This window comes from Melanotaenia boesemani, chromosome 7 (genome assembly GCF_017639745.1).
Source record: "Melanotaenia boesemani isolate fMelBoe1 chromosome 7, fMelBoe1.pri, whole genome shotgun sequence".
Taxonomy (NCBI): Eukaryota; Metazoa; Chordata; class Actinopteri; order Atheriniformes; family Melanotaeniidae; genus Melanotaenia; species Melanotaenia boesemani.
In genome coordinates, this window is record NC_055688.1 from 21,167,923 (window position 1) to 21,184,282 (window position 16,360).

General features: G+C 37.8%; 1 protein-coding gene across 2 annotated transcripts in view; it reads right to left on the reverse strand.

The window, feature by feature from the left end:
- fgf13a (fibroblast growth factor 13a) overlaps positions 1 to 16,360 on the reverse strand; it is a 118,795-nt gene that overhangs the window by 54,843 nt on the left and 47,592 nt on the right. Inside the window, exon 3 of one of the 2 annotated variants that reach the window (XM_041990783.1) lies at positions 15,700 to 15,867. The exons of the other annotated variant lie outside the window; for it this stretch is intronic. Within the exon in view, the coding sequence (XP_041846717.1) occupies positions 15,700 to 15,867 (168 nt within the window). The remainder of the gene's footprint in view (positions 1 to 15,699; positions 15,868 to 16,360) is intronic. 2 annotated transcript variants of the gene reach the window in all.

A 16,360-nucleotide genomic window follows, 5' to 3' on the forward strand; every position in this document is an offset into this window, starting at 1 on the left:
CCTTAATGCATGCTATACAGTCAGCCTGTACAGTAAGACATACCCATACACAAAGATAAAAATGCAAACCTGCTTACTTGCTTTCAAACAAAGTTCTTCATTAGGGAAAATGACATGCAGAAATGCATCAGTCAAACACAGATTACAGCTTGAGCTGCAGTGACTTGCAACTGGCCTTCGATTATTAAGGTAGTGGCCAGATTAACACAAGCCATGTGCACAGATAAACAGTAACATCATAGCCAAATATATACTAACATGTTTTTAGGAGAAGGTTCTTTTCAAAACATGGCCTAGTGCATTGTGATTACTGTGATAAGTTGTTTGAAACTGAGGAAGAGTTGCAGATTAATACAAAAAAAAAAAAAAAAAAAAAAAAAAAGTTCTTCTCCATGAGTCGGTAAGCACCAAGCCCAGCCTTAAAGGGAAACATATAATAGGTACCTTCACATCTCCAAGATGTGTCATAATCCACTGCTGGAAATTGTAGATGGAAACATATCATTAGCCTTGCGTATGTACAGAGCAGCATTTATGTGATATGGCAGAAAGTGTATTAGATAGATAGATAGATAGATAGATAGATAGATAGATAGATAGATAGATAGATAGATAGATAGATAGATAGATAGATAGATAGATAGATAGATAGATAGATAGATAGATAGATAGATAGATAGATAATTGCACCATGTATTCATTGATTGATCAAATCAATCGATTGATCAAAAGACACACTCTCCCATTAGATTTTATGGGTTGATGGGAGGAAAAAGGCCAACAGAATGTCCTGAGGTGTGGAAGGTGCTTTAATGACATACTACAGGCTAATTCAGCATCCATCTTGCATCCTACTTTTACTGTGAACTCTCTCCAGCCAGAAAAATATAGTCCTATCTTGACTTTTGTCTTATCTCTTGTTCTTTCTCTTTCGCTCTTTATTTTCCTCTCTTCATTCGATAATGTCTTTTTGCATTTCTTTGCTGAATCAGTCACAATGCAGCTTCAAAACAGCCAGTGTGATTATATCTCTTTGCGAGCATGTGAGGCAGTGCATAAAGCAAAATTCGGCTGCAACATCACATAGCGCCTTGGATGAAAAAGTTGTATAGCGCAGTTTCTCTGCCTCGGGAAGGCTCCAGAAATGCAGATATTAGACGACACTGTGCCATCATATGAGTCCGAAATGCAGTTTTAAGGTTGGAAAGTTACATAATGCATCTTTAAAGAGAGCATTTGGCAGAGTGGTCTGTTGGATTGCCAAAGCTGGATGATACATGGTTAACTGCATAGTGATAGAGTTTATGTATTCTGTCATATTTTAAGCAGTTGTGTGTAGTCATAGGTTTACACAAGAGAACACATTCTGTGGTGACTGACCAGCACTTGTCAGCTGACATCCAGCACAGCCACACACACAGATGCAACACTTCTATGTTGTTGTTTATTCAGTCCAGTGCATTGGTCTGTCCCGCTTGGTTGCTTGTATGTATGCTGGAAAATTAGATTTCAGTCTAGGATAATGACTTGATATGGTTCACAGAATACTAATGCAAGAGCCCCAACTCAGAGTGAGTGTTTGAGTGTGTAGTAAGAACGAGGACAAAGGACACATAAGCAGTACACAGGAGCTTGTTGAAGGTAAAGAGCACACTCTAAGAGCTCATTTGACACACATAAAAAGTATTCAAAAAGCCCCACACACCTTAGCAAGCAAAAGCGTGACCATTTCAGTAATAGAAGCATTTTAAAATCAGGTGTTATCAATTGTCACATTGATTTAAAGTACTTCTTGAAAGTTGTTCATTGGGTTTTTATCGACTTTTCCTTTAAATTCAATTTACTTGAACTCAATCAATTTCTGATAAATTTATCAGATGATCAAAATTCAAACTTGACATTTGAAGGCAAAACCATCAGTGGAAATGGCCTAAATTTAATGTCCTTATAAACTTGGTTGTTTTGAATGAGTTTCTGAAGTAACTCCTTTTACATAGCTAATGAGAAGATTACAATTGATACGGATAAATGACTACTTCAGTATTAAATGAGATAATCCACCCATGGAGTATTCAGGATATTTATCAACAAAAAGGAAGTGAATTAATAATCTGTCACCTGTGTAATTCACAAAACAACATAAATGAGACTGGATGGCAGGTTTCTGACTGGCACAACATTTAAGTGTTGTTCCAATTATGACTCCTTTCAATATGTAACTAAATGATCTTTAATACAAGTATTTTGGCTTTGGCGAGATCAACACACCATTTTTATGTGGAGGACCATTTCAACATTTCAAATCTTTAATCCAGATTTCTTCTGGCTCCTTGGAAAAGTCATCTTAAAGGCTGGCAGGAGACATGAAGGAAAAAATTGTGTGTCTCTATGAATTGTAGCCTTGTTGGCAGGCTGGAACATTACTTGGAGCACCCTAAGATGAAACATCCAAAGGTTTTACATAACCCTGCCAGCTCCCAAGATGACCTTCCAACTTTGTACGTGTCAGAGCCAAACTGGCCTGTTGTTCTCTCAGCCTTCACTAACATGGCATTAGGCAGGGCTGCGGTCAGATGCAGAAAATTGTGTGTAGTTTCATGACTTGTGTGTATGCACAAAAGCAGAAACGTATGGATCACTTTCCCTTATTTAAAAACACTCTGCATGTGTTGTCTCATTTATAAATCTCAGACATTAAAAAACATTGGCCACTTAACTACTTGTTTGCATATAAAGTTTCAGGTGTTTCAGGAGAGTAATATTGTCCCATTCTTGTCTGATGCAGGAATGTATCTGCTCAACATTGCTGGGCTTAATTTTTAGATTTTTGTTTCATGATGCACCAAATGTTTTCAGTTGGGGAAAGGTCTGGACTGCAGACAGGTTAGTTCACCATCCTGACTCTTCTCCTGTGAAGCCATTGTGTTGTGTTGGATGCAGTATGTGATTTAGCACTGTCTTGCTGAAATATACAAGGCCTGTCCTGAAAGAGATATTGTCTGGATGGAAGCACATGTTGCTCTAAAGCAGTGGTCGCCAACCCATCGATTGCGATCGACTGGTCAATCTTGGAGACATTCCCTGTATCTCTGAAAAATAAAAGAAAACTTCATTCAAAAACACATTATGTCTCTCTCTGATTAGTGCTCTGATTAAATCCACTTCGTATTTTTTCAGTGTAGCGCTGCACTAAAGTGACCAATGAGATAAGAGAAGAGTGCTGTAATGGTTACTGTCGCAAATATCAATAAAGGCATGAGACCTGTTGACACAGTTAGCAAGCATGACAGAGGTCCCAGAACAAAACAACAACAAAAAAAAAACATGGTAAAAGACAAGTGTGTGTGTATGTTGTGCCACCAAATACAGGCACTGTCTAATTGATGGAATTTGGAGAGGCACCACTACCCCAATCACTAGAAATTCAAAGACAACTTTCCACCAAAAAGCTCAATCCGTGCCCAGAAAGTTCAAAAGCTGAAATCAAAGCTAAAGGTTCAGAAGTTTTTTTTCTTAAAACCTGCTTCTCCTAATAAGGCTGCAACTGAAGCATCATTTCATGTTAGCCACATTTTGGCCCAACACAAGAAGCCTTTTACAGATGGGGATTTGTTAAAGGAAGCAATGACCATTACTGCAGAAACTGTCTGCAACAACTTAAAAAATCATGAAGACATAAAAGGCCTCAGTTCTTGCACTACCTCCTATCCCCTGCAACTATGACAAGGAGGGTCGAGTTACTATCATGTGTCAGATGATGTGGATCAACAAGTTTTGAAGGACTTGTCGTTCTGCGAATATTTTTGGCTGCAGTTCAGTGAACCACTGGATGTAATGGACACAGCTCAGCTGGTTGTGTTTGTCAGAATGGCTTTCCAGGATTACACAACCAAGGATGACTTCCTCACTCTTCTTCATTTAAAGCAGAAAACAAGAGGTAAGGATATTTACAATGTCTTTAAAAATAATATCCATAAAAATAACACCCCATTCATAGTGGCAATTGCTACAGATGGGCACCCCCAATGTGCAGTGTGCACACTGGCTTTATAGCATTGCGTCGTAATGACACAGATTTTTCCAATTTCATTAATTATTGTTGTGTGATTCACCAACAAGTCTTGGCTAGCAACGTTGTTGACTTTTCTTAGGTAATAAAACTGGTCGTTAAAATGGTAAACTCAATTCGAGCAAAAGCACTTCAGTGTTGCTTATTTAAGGCGTTATTGGATGAGCTTGATTCTGTGTATGGAGAGCTACTTCTACATGCTGATGTTTGACAGTTGAGTCGCGGCAAAGTGCTGCAGAGTTTTGCTGACCTGCTGCCGGAAACAAAGATGTTTCTGTCAACAAGAAACGGGGATCACAAGGAAATCAGATGATTCGTGGCTACTGGACCTGGGGCTTCTGACATATCTAACACAAAACTGAAAAGACCGACACCTTCCCCACATGATAAGCGCCATAAATGTTTTCAAGGCTAAGTTCAGTGTCTGGACCACACATATCAAGAAAGGGAGGCTGACACACTTTCCCAACCTGGAGAAAATGTCACAGTCCATCAACTTGACTTATCAGTAGAAAGAAGATTCCTCTACTCAGTGCATTAAAAATGAGTGCCTACTTTGGATCCACTTACCTCTGTGAAATGGCATTTTCACAGATGAAAATAATCAAATCAAAGTACAGGAGCCGACTTTCTGACAGACCCCTCACAGATTGCCTCAGATTGGCTGTTAGTAGTTATGAGTCAAAGTGCAAGGCCCTCACAGTGTTCAGTCACAGCCATCACACTGATTTAAGTAACAAAACTTGATCAGTTTTGCCTTGTGATGGAACAGTAATGATGAATGAAACACAGAACTGCACTTACCTGAAAGTTCATTTGTAATAAACATGAAATGGGTAATGGGTAATTTGTATGATCTGCTCACTGCAAGTGTTTTCTTTATTGTTAATAAATAGGCCACATGCTTCTGTTTTTTGTGACACTCTGATAATAAGAGTTTAGGAATATGAGGTGTGATGTGAAATAATAGACAAAACAGTGATGGCCTTACTATAACAGTGTAACAGTATGTTCTCGGTGACATTTATTTGAAAGCCGAACCAAAGTGTTTGATGCAGGTTAATTACAATTAGCCTGAATAAAAAGCCTGAACTTGTAAGCATCATCTGGACAGTCTTTTTCATGCAACTCTTCAGTAGGGTAGATTTTTTCTGTCACCCATGCTGAGGCAAGAGATCTTGGGCTTATAAAGTTTGGTGATCACTGCTTTAAAGACTAAAGATTTTCCAGCATTGATGGTGTCTTCACAGATATGAGAACTGGCCATGTTAAAGGCACTATTGCAACCCTATATACTTTAGAACAGTTTTTCACTTTGCCACAGACCATTTTAAATTAATTTTAGCCCAGAAAAGATGGTGGTGTTTCTAAGTAGTGTTCACATATGGCTTCTTCTTTGCATGATATAGATTTAACCTGCATTTGTGGATTGCAACTGTGTTCACAGACAGTGATTTTTGGATGTGATCTTGAGCCCATGCACTGATTTCCAATAGAGAATCATGCCTGTTTTTTTATGCAGCACCACATAAGGACAAGGAGGGATTTTCAAAGTCTTTTTGTACAATTTTACGATGAAGAACATTTTTTCGGAAACTGTTTCATAACTTATAGATTCTCTTAGTCACAGATTGGTGAATCTCTGTCCTTCTCTACGCCTGAGAGGCTCTGCCTCTGAAATGCTCTCATTACACCCAATGTTCATCCAGTTGTTTTTTATTTGTGCTGATTACTTTTACAGCTTCTTTTTGCCCCTGTCTAACTTTTCTGATATGTTTTGTTTAAATGAGCCAATATTTTCTGTGAAATGGTGAATTGCTCCATTTTCATCATCTGATAGGGTCTACTGTGAATAAAATGTGAGTTTATTTATTTATTTAAATCGGGATTGGACATACACAGCTATCCATACAATATTTTGCACATTATGTGTTTCAACAGAATAATTCTACAATAAACACTCTGTCATTTTATTGGCCTGCCTGCAGTCCAAATCTGCCATCCACTGTTTATTTATTTATTTATTTATTTATTATTTTATTTTTATTATTTATTTATTCATAAATTCATTACTTTTTTTTGGCACAAAATAAAACACTCATAGCGGTATTTTGAACTGTTAAACAGGTTGAATTATTTATCGAACATTGTAAAAACATTTTGTTTGACATCACATGATACATGTTTTAAAAGATGTAAAATAACTGTATCATTTCCCAAATAGAAAATGGGGTTATTGTCTTTGTTCTAGCATTTTATATTATGACTTTATATTTCAGAAATATAACTGTCAAAAAAAACCACATTTTTTATAGAAGTTAGTTTAACCTTCAATTTAAACACCAAGTTGCTTTTTGTCTCACATTTACAAGCATTTAGACAACTTTCGTTTGAGCCTCAAAAATAATAATTTAATAAAAAAAAAGGGAGAAAAAGAGAGGGCAGTCTCTACCAGTAAATATATGTGTTATGACTTGGAGAGAGGAGCACGATGTTGAATAACTAGTTGTGGCATGCTGCAGTGTTGGCATAGGACCAAATATAGTATAGTGCAGCCTGTCGACTTCACTTGCATGAGGGGTTTTGGAAAGTGGAGGGAGAAAAGTGGAGTTTGCTATATTTTCATGTACCATATGGCTATCTATTTTTGTCTTTTTCCATATATATTTAAATAATTTAAAACTTAACATGTTGTAATGGTTCCCAATCAGACTGGTGACACTGAATCCTGTCCCTGAAAGCAACGCATATATCAAGTTATTTTACTCACAACAGAAAACAAAAAGACCTTATGGGGATTTTCTCCAGATGAGATTTTTCTGAGTCTAACTTAAAATTAAACTATTTTGTGATGTCAGCTGTTCAGTACAATATAGTGTATTTGGAAGACATAATTCACCTTTTGTCCCTGCATCTTGTCTAATAGTAGCTGGGATGGGCTCCAGCTATCCCATGACCCTGAACTGGATTAAACAGGTATTGAAAACGGATGAATGGACAGTTTACCATTTGTTAGCTTTTGGAATAATGATTACAAGTGCAATATTAAAATGGACAAAGAGAGGTTCGGTCTGTTAATTCTTCAATGTGATGAAGACAAGCATTTGAAAAGAAGCACGAGCGTGTGTGCGCATGTGTGTGTTACACCAGCTATCTCTGCTGAATGTAGTGAGGATGTTGTAGATAAGGCAACATTAAAGTTATAGAGGCAGGAAAAAAAGAGCTAGACTTGAAATTTACACCATTGTAGAAAACAAAAGCTGCACTTCTCCAAAAAAAAAAAAAAATACAGCATATTTTCCAGTATGTGTAGTATTGTAAGTCCACAACATCTCTGTCTCTCCTCAGTAAGTAACACTAATGTGTGCCTATCTGTAATCTGCACCTTGGCAGCTGTCAGGAGCCACTTTGCAGGCCTCCCATTATCATGCTGCTGACTCAGCAGTGTGCCTCATTGCACCAATTAAAGAGCTTAATGCTTGTTTACTCTGAGGAAAACTTTACAGGCAGCTGGTGTCACAGTTACTTTAACATGAACTAATTGTTTGGGTTTCAGTCAGATTCAGACTAAATAAAAATATACAGTAAATCATTAGTGACATTAGCTGGGCTGTGCTTTATGAAGGTTTGTCATGTCTGTTTCATAACATTATGATCGCTATAAGGCAGTGGTTCTAAAACTGGGGGGCGCATGAGAATGTAGCAGTAAGTGGGATATGAAAGGGAGAAAGTTCATGCTTGAAGTAGATGAGCGCAAGCAGACAACACAGGCAAGTGTAAGGGTTTGAGCGCCATCGATAAAGACCACATTGTGATTACTAAAGGTCTAGTCAGTGGCATCTCCACATTAACAGTTCTTGCATTGGTCACTCCAACAATTATACAAGCAAGAAAAACAGGTCATGGACAGCCAGGGACAGGCTGGAACAAAAAAATTGGCCCTGGCATTCCTACCAGCCCATATGATTATGCAAACCACAAATCTTTGTACTCCCTTTAATGTAAATATCAACGGTAACTCCACCACTAAAAAACCACTAAAACTATGCAGTCAGTTAGCAGGAATCAGAGAAAGTAGACAACTACTGTGAGGAACTACTTTGTTCAACTAAAGACTAAATGAATGTTTTTATTATTATTTATTTTCTTTAACATAATGATGCAGTCAGATGCTAACTAACATGGTGATAAAACAGCTGTTTAATTGACATGTTATTATCACTTCATCATAACTTTATAAACAGCTAGCATGTTCACCGGGAACAGGTTCGTATGGATCAGACTTGCTGGGCTCTCTTTACAGAACAGATCTTTAGTGATGTAAAAGCAGTGCAGCTTACCACAGCTTCTACCATCTTTATCATCATCCACAGCAGCCAATGGTCAGTCCATGCATGTGAACATCAAAGGCTCAGCTGGGGAGCAAAGGCTATGCTTTCCTATCTAAGAAATAGGTAATGTAGCTGAAAGATGTGTGAGCACTTAACATAATGCAGTTTGTTGCATACAGCTGTAAGGTGTATGCATGACCAGCTGTAGGCTGGTTATGGTGCTATGTATATTGCCCATGCTTTGGGCAATGTTTTACATGAAAACCTTGCGTCATGGCTTTCATATGTGTTACTTTGACCACCTGCCTATTATTGCAAACCTACAATTCCCCTTCAATGAAACAGCAATTCTATGGGCTCAATATAAAGCCAGAAAGATTTTGCAGTTGTAAATTAGTGTTTGTAATTTCAGAGTTTGTATCTGTAAATCAAGCATGTCACCCTGTGAAAACAACCTGCCTGAAATTCAAGTTTACCAATATTTTTAAAAAAAAGGATTTGTGTGGTTGGAAAAAAATTTGTATTTGAAAAGATAAACTGAAGTGATTTTACAAACATCTTTTCGTTGATGCAAAGCGAGAAACTGCATGCAAGACTTTTGGATGATGACAAATCAAACCGTCCAATCAGAGCACAAATGGTTTCCTGTCCTTCTGCACTGCTGTAGGCTCTTAAAAAGTATTAGATACATTATAAAGATAGGTGCTGGTGTGACGAGAGTGGTCTATTAAAAATCACTGGGTGCCACAACCTCTTTGAGTAAGTTTGTAACATTATAAGACAAAACAATGTAATTTAGTCCAAGTCTGGAGCTGCAAAGGGAACGTAAAAAACAATATTACTCAGACCGAACTCCATCAGCAGGCGACGGAGACTCTCTCTCTGCAAAGCGCCACTTTCTCCTCCACCCAGCCAGTACTGGCGTACGCTCGCCTCGCTCCCGTCCAGCTGGCCAAGCACTGGGCACCGCAGTTACTATTGCAGCGGCTCTTGGATTCGGGAGTAGCCACTGCTGCATTAGGAGGCTCACCATGATTCTCCCTATCTCTTCCACAAACAACCGTTGGTTGTAGTTGGCTGTTGGCCCCTTGGGTAGAGAGGTGGTGGGATGTATTGGAGCCCAGGAGATGATTCCAACAATTCTCTCCCCCCCTGTATAATCTCCAACCTCTGGCATAGAGGAGCTGCTGTCAGGAAGAGCTGGACACTGCTTGCTGAAGCAGCGGCTACCCTGGAATCAAAGCACCGTTGAAGTACTAACTGCACCAGACAGAGGCCAGCTGGCGGAAAATGAGTTGAGCAATAGCCAATAACAGCCAGGTAGAGAAAAAAGTGGCGGTTTGCTTGTAGATAGTCACTTGCTGCTCGAGAGTCAGACTGAGTAATATCGATTTATCACATTCACTTTGAGAAACAGCTACACCGCCATCTGTCTTTAAAATTTGTCTACTCCCCTTTAAGTCTGCAGTGGTGCAGGAGGACAGGAAGTCATCTGCTTTCTGACAAGCTTGATTTACAGATACAAACTCTAAAATTATTTGGAAACATTTATTTAAAACTGCAAAATCTTGATGACTTCATGTTGAGCCCATAGAATTCTTGATGACAGTGGCCTCTGTCAGCACAATGATGCGCCCAGCCGTACTCAAAAGAGTGGTTCAAGAACAAAATGAGGAACACAAGTTCCTAATATTTTTGGGATGTGCTGATAAAAATAGTCTGATGCATGGATAGCCCGCTTACACTTTACAGTAGTGCTGGGCGATGCAGAATTTCATATCGATCCGATACCAAGTATACACAGGGCAAGTATTGGCAATACAGATATGATATAGATTCAATATCAATACTTTTTGCTAGAAATTTCACAATAATTTCATGATTTTACCTTTAATTATTGATCATGGTTATAATCATAATAAAACACAGAACAAAAATTTTTGTCAAGTAAAATATTTTTTATTAACAAACTGAATGGCAGAACTAAGAAATTTAAATTCATACTTTTTTTGTTTAGTAAACAATATAACATAAAAAATGTAATAAAATAATTCAGTTATTCCCCTTTATCTCACACAAGAGTTTGGGAAAAATAAAGTCAGTGCAAATTATGTAAACAAAAGCAAAACCTCCTAATGGTTGGCTCTCGTTCACATTCTTTGGTCAATCCGTGTATCAAACAATACCAATATTGTTTGTATTGATAATATTGATACTGGCCTTGATATCAATGTTATCAATATTTGGATCAATCCACCCAGCCCTAATTTACAGGACTTAAAGCTTGATATCACCATAGAAGTAAAGTGGAGTTCAGCCTAAACCACTCTGAATGTCTTCAATACTAGGCAGGTGATCATAGTGTTATGGCTGACTGGTGTTGTCTACATCAGTAAAGCTGCAGATGTGGAAACTGACAATTAAGTGCTCATTATTATTATACCAATATCCTGTAAAAATTATTCCTTTCATCAATAAATTGTTTCTTCCTGTGTTTACATTCAATACTAAAGTCACGCAAAAAACATAAAAAATATATGAAACACAATTTGATTTAACAAATGTGGACTGTAGAAATAAAGCCTCATGCTGACTACTGCAATATGCACCTGTCCCTGCTAGTGTCTGTTGCCATTTTCTGCAGTGAGTGGTGAGGAGCAGCCTGCTTAACTGACAAGCTGTTTGCTAATAATGGAAAATATATGGTAAGGAAGATGATTTGCTGTATCAGGGCTAAATATATGTGAGAATGACAGTAAGGACCGATCTTTTTCCAGCACTGCTGTTTTGAAATGCTCCATGTGAACTGAAAAGTATGCCTAGGTTTATGCATTATATCAACAAAGCAGTTTCCTATATATCTGAATTGAATGGCCCAATCGTTCAGCTAATTTACTTACTTTGTATCAACACACACTGATAGATGTTTTGAGACTGGTCATTATTGCTCTCCAGAGTTTTTGGTTAATAGTTTTATGGGCCCCTGCTCCTACTGTCCTAATGTAATCAGCCTCAAAGGAGCCACATATTGACAGGGGAGTCAGCATTTCAACCTAAATCTGAAAAATATCAATATGATAATAGTGGTTTTTATTTCACATCAATAAATAAAGACTAAATTACCTTTTTGTCTTTTTACATTTAGTCAGATTATATTCAGAAATACTTCATTATGCTAAATACATTATTATTACAAAAAGAAATAAGCTCCCAGTGGCATTAATTTGCACTTTTTTTCCTGCGTAATCTGTTAAAATCACTTACATTTTCTGTTGCTGTTACATATAGGGTTGATCAAGAGTAAAGTCACATGCCTTAGAACATAACTTTTATGAAATACAAAATGCATGCCTATGCTCATTTAGATGACTGGCCTGAATAGTTGTCTATAAGCAGGAGTTTCAGTGCTGATGTGACATTGACACCTTCCTTCTATCCTGCTCTCTCCAGGCACCAAATCACATTATCATGCACATGATTTATTCATGCATAGTCTATTTATGTATTGAATTAGACTAACAGAGTTGTCTCCATGTGGAACAACATACTGCACAGGAGAGAAATAAAATTAAAAGAGCTGCTACTCTGGCAGGAATGCATCCTTTGCGGTGTTTCTAGTCACAATGCAGAAACATTCAGGCCAGTTGAAACGATGCACTGTTATATAGAGCAACATAAGCCCCCTGAATTTTAATTGCACCATGTCACCTTTGCTGTGAATCACTGCCCTACATTTTACATTTGGATACGGGATATGAATGGTGCTACTACTCATTCGTCTTGCACTCCTGCTTACATGTTCTTGGCTGAGTAGGCAGCGGATGAATTATTTTGTCAATAAGGCTGAGGCAGATTAATAGTGGTCTCTCTGTGGTGGATCTCATTCTATCTGTAAGTGATGCATCACATTACTTGTTTTTAATTCTACCTGAAAGTTAGTTAACAGCATAAATTAATCTCAAATATATATGTAAAGGAAAAAATGAATTATCAAAGTCTGACTGAAGTGGTTGGATGTCAGTCCAAGTCTTTATTGGGCAATTTATCAAAAGGTCAGCAATAATGTGAAAGACTGTTCATGTGATCTGTAAGATATAAAAGAAACAATTTGTAGGATAGTTCCAACTGTACAGGTTATAACAGGTTGAGCGTGCTCTAATCATTTTTACTGTTAATACTGGCTATTAACACATTTGTCCCTAATGCTTTTGACATCAGCAGTGTAAGACAAAATCCAAACTCCTTCTTTTATGTAGAATTTTACTATATTTAAGGATTAAACAGGACTTCAGCTTAGCAATGTAACCATAAAGTGGATATCTTTTTTTTTTTTTTTTTTTTTTTGGCTTGTTTGTATTTTATTTTTATTTGTTTATTTTACTTTTTTTAGTTTTGTGCAACTAATCATGTGGAAGAAATTGTCCCTTTGGGAAATAATCAAATGATGTCACTATTACTTCTTGTATTAGCTTTAAATGTAGCTTCAGACTGAAAATTGTGGATTTATTTTTCCCTTATCACTTTTTTTTGGAGTGAGCTGTCTTTATGGTGTTTTTATAAGCTTTTCTTTCTTTTTATGTCATATTTATTATTTTTATTTCTTTTTTACCACATTTAGTTGTACATGTGTTGTTTTTAAATGTGCTTAAAAATAAAATTGACTTGATCTCTCAATGGTGGTATGTATCAATGTAGGAAATGTAGGAAAAAGAGAATTATAGTTTGTCTATGTATGAGATAAAAGCTGACATTTACGAGCAAGTTCACACAGTTTTGTTAAGAGAGCATTTGTGCAGTTCAAAAGTGACAGTGTGTGACATTTTACTTCAGCAGTGCAAAAGTTGTTAGGCTTCTTTAAAACTTTTAAACTTGTTATCTAAACTCAGCCAATACTGGGTAAAATTCCTATTGTGCCTGTCATGGCAGAAAAAGGTTGCTGGTCAGTGCAGAAAAAAATTACAACATTCTCATTTTATACAAATATCATACATACATTTCAAGCCATACATGTCTATGTTTACATATAGCAATAGCCTGGAACTGTAAACACAATGTTTTGCAGTTGATTGAATTATAGATGGATATTTACACAGATCAGCTACTCAGACATCATCTTTTGTTTCTGCTGTAAAGAAACAGAACAGTGCCAAAGACTGAAACAGAAGAAAAAGAACCAGGAGAAAATGACTGCTGAACGAAGAGATAAATAATCAAAAGGTAGAGATTCAGACTAACCCAAAGCAAGTAACGGTAGCTTACACAGGTCTGAGAATGTTGAGTCCAAAGCTCCCTTCTTAAAGTTATTGCAAAGTAAACTCCCTGCAGCTAAGCAGAGATGCACTGAGATGACTTAGATTCATTATCTGGCGAGCTACAAACTAAATCTAGCAAGCTACAATTTGTGCAGCATGTATGTCTTTGAGCATGTCTTCAGAAAAGTAAGACTTATATGGTGGTCAGTGTAGGGACATGCATCAGTAAATTGCTGACTCCTGTCAAAGTCAGACCATATAGAGAAAGCAGAAGGCCTACTACAGTTCCCACTGAACAGTTTGTGTTATAATCCTCAGTGACTTACTAACTCTGTTTAACACACAGCTAAATATTCCAGCATCTGTAATCCACAAAAATCATTAATAAGTGTAACAGAAAGCAGTTAGAATGCTGTTGCCATGGTAACATTGTGACAAGGCTGAGTTTCCTGCTTAGACCTTGCAAAACATACAAACTTACACCACATACCTCTTATCCAGCAAAGGTCAATGCAAATATAAACTATCTTACCCTGTCTTTGTTCTTGTAATGCATTATTTACAATACTACATTGGAGACTGTGTGTTTCTCTGTGCCTGTAGTGCTTGTTCCCCACCCAGTTCTACACAATTTCTATCCACATCATGCATCAACATTAATGATGTCTTGTGAACAGCTTACGTAACAGCAGTAGTCTCCCCTCCTTCCTTTGTAAATTCAGTCACGTCCAACTGGAGCTGCAGACTAACTGAATAATACATCTGTACTTCTCTAGGCAGACCTCTGCTAGCACACCAGTTCTATATCTCTCTCCTCGTCTCTCTCTTTTCCCACAAGGTAACTACATGTACTTGAGTTCTTCAGAGGGTAAACAGGAAACTATCAACAGGTTAACTGACATCTAAGCACAGCAAGACTTCCAAATAGGAGACATTTTTAGATGTAACAGAAAACAAACCAATACACTGCAGCAAACATTTCAGTAGTGAGAGAGTTCATCTCTTACCTATCAGGAGGTTTGCAGAAGAAAGCAGTTTCTACAATGTTAGCACTATATTGAGGAATACATGATAAATGTGGTAGTCGAAGGGCCTAAGCACTAGACAGAGCATGTTATGGTTGCATGCTTGGAGCACTGTCTTTTTCTATTACAATAATTTTACTACATTTCCTTTACAGCACAAAGACTAGTAGCATAATCAGTTTACACGTATTTTACATGCTGCTGCAAGTACTAAAACCCAAGAAGAAAAAGAAGTGAAGGGGGAAATATAATGTTTGGCAGGGGAGAAATGGGAGGATGGAAGCAACGAGTTGGTAAGCTACAGCCACCAAGAGTACGAAGCCACAGAATCATAAGAGGCATATAGAACAAAAGAGGGTGCTGACTTGCAGTATGCAACTGAGCTTATCACTCTTTCATTATGAAAATGAATCATGAACCTCTAGACAGGATGATAAAGAAGTTGTACTTCTTTTTAGGAGGCCAGTTAAAGTAGAAGTACCTACTAAAATTGCCTAGTCACTGAACTCAATAGGGAAGCAGCTGCCTCCATCTATCACCCCTTTTCTTTTTGCACTTTGTTTTGGTCTGTGCATGCGCCTCAGGGTGGCAATGACCGAGTTAATGGTTTGGAGTAGGGAGGGGTGTGCAGGAGCTACAGCTGCTATGCTCCTCAGTCCAATGTATGGGTAAGCACGCAGGGACACATATATATACACTCATACAAGCAAACCACACAGGAAGAGCCACTATCAGACAGGTTCTCTGCAAGCAAATACCCCTAAGAATGAAACTGTAAGCTGTACTTGAAAAGATGTGCTCACGCTCTGAAACATGTTCATGCACCAGCACATATATGCTTCATAAGAGGCAGAAGCACACCAGACGCTCTCAAAAGAAGCACAAAGATTGAAAGAAAACTTAGTTTGAAGAGTTAAAGAACTATCAATCCAGACAGAATATGATACGGGAATATAGATGAGAGTAGGCAAAGGGAGATGAAGCGTTCGACCAATCAAAATAAAGATGGGATGCAAACAAACCTTCAGGCTCTGCGCTCTCTTTGAGGACGACTTGCTTCAGTGGGCAGCAGAAGATTTCGTGACACTTAGCACGAAAGGGAGACCCTTTACTCCTTATATCCGCTGAGTGGATGGAGTCCTGCCGTAACATAATGTACTCCTGGGTACCTGGGGCAGCATCATCCTGGACTGTAGTGGTGCCATAACAGAATGAACTGGGGTTAGAAAGCTGACTGCACACAAACAAAATAAAACAGCAGCAAAACACAGGGCAGAAACACAAGCAAAAAACAGTAAAAAAGTAAAAACATCCAACACAGGCAATAGAAATGGTATATTACTATAAAAAAATTAGTACTAGAACACAAACTCAGACAGAAAGCAGGAGAGAGTAGAGAAAGGCTATAGAAATGGATACACAGATTTATGTTAAGAACACCAATATAACAGAAAACCTCAAATTAAAGACAATCAATTAAGCAACAACAAGGGCTCCTGTAAACATAGACTTGGTTCACTGGAAGGGAAAATTGTTAGCATAACACCAAGAAAAGGAAAGGAAACAACAAGGGTTTGAGGTCCAGAATCAGTGTTAGTTTTAGTTGTGGGATGCAAATGCACAGTCTCCTAATGTTAGCTTTAGGTTAGCATCAGCCCCCCTACCTCCATTCATCACATTGCC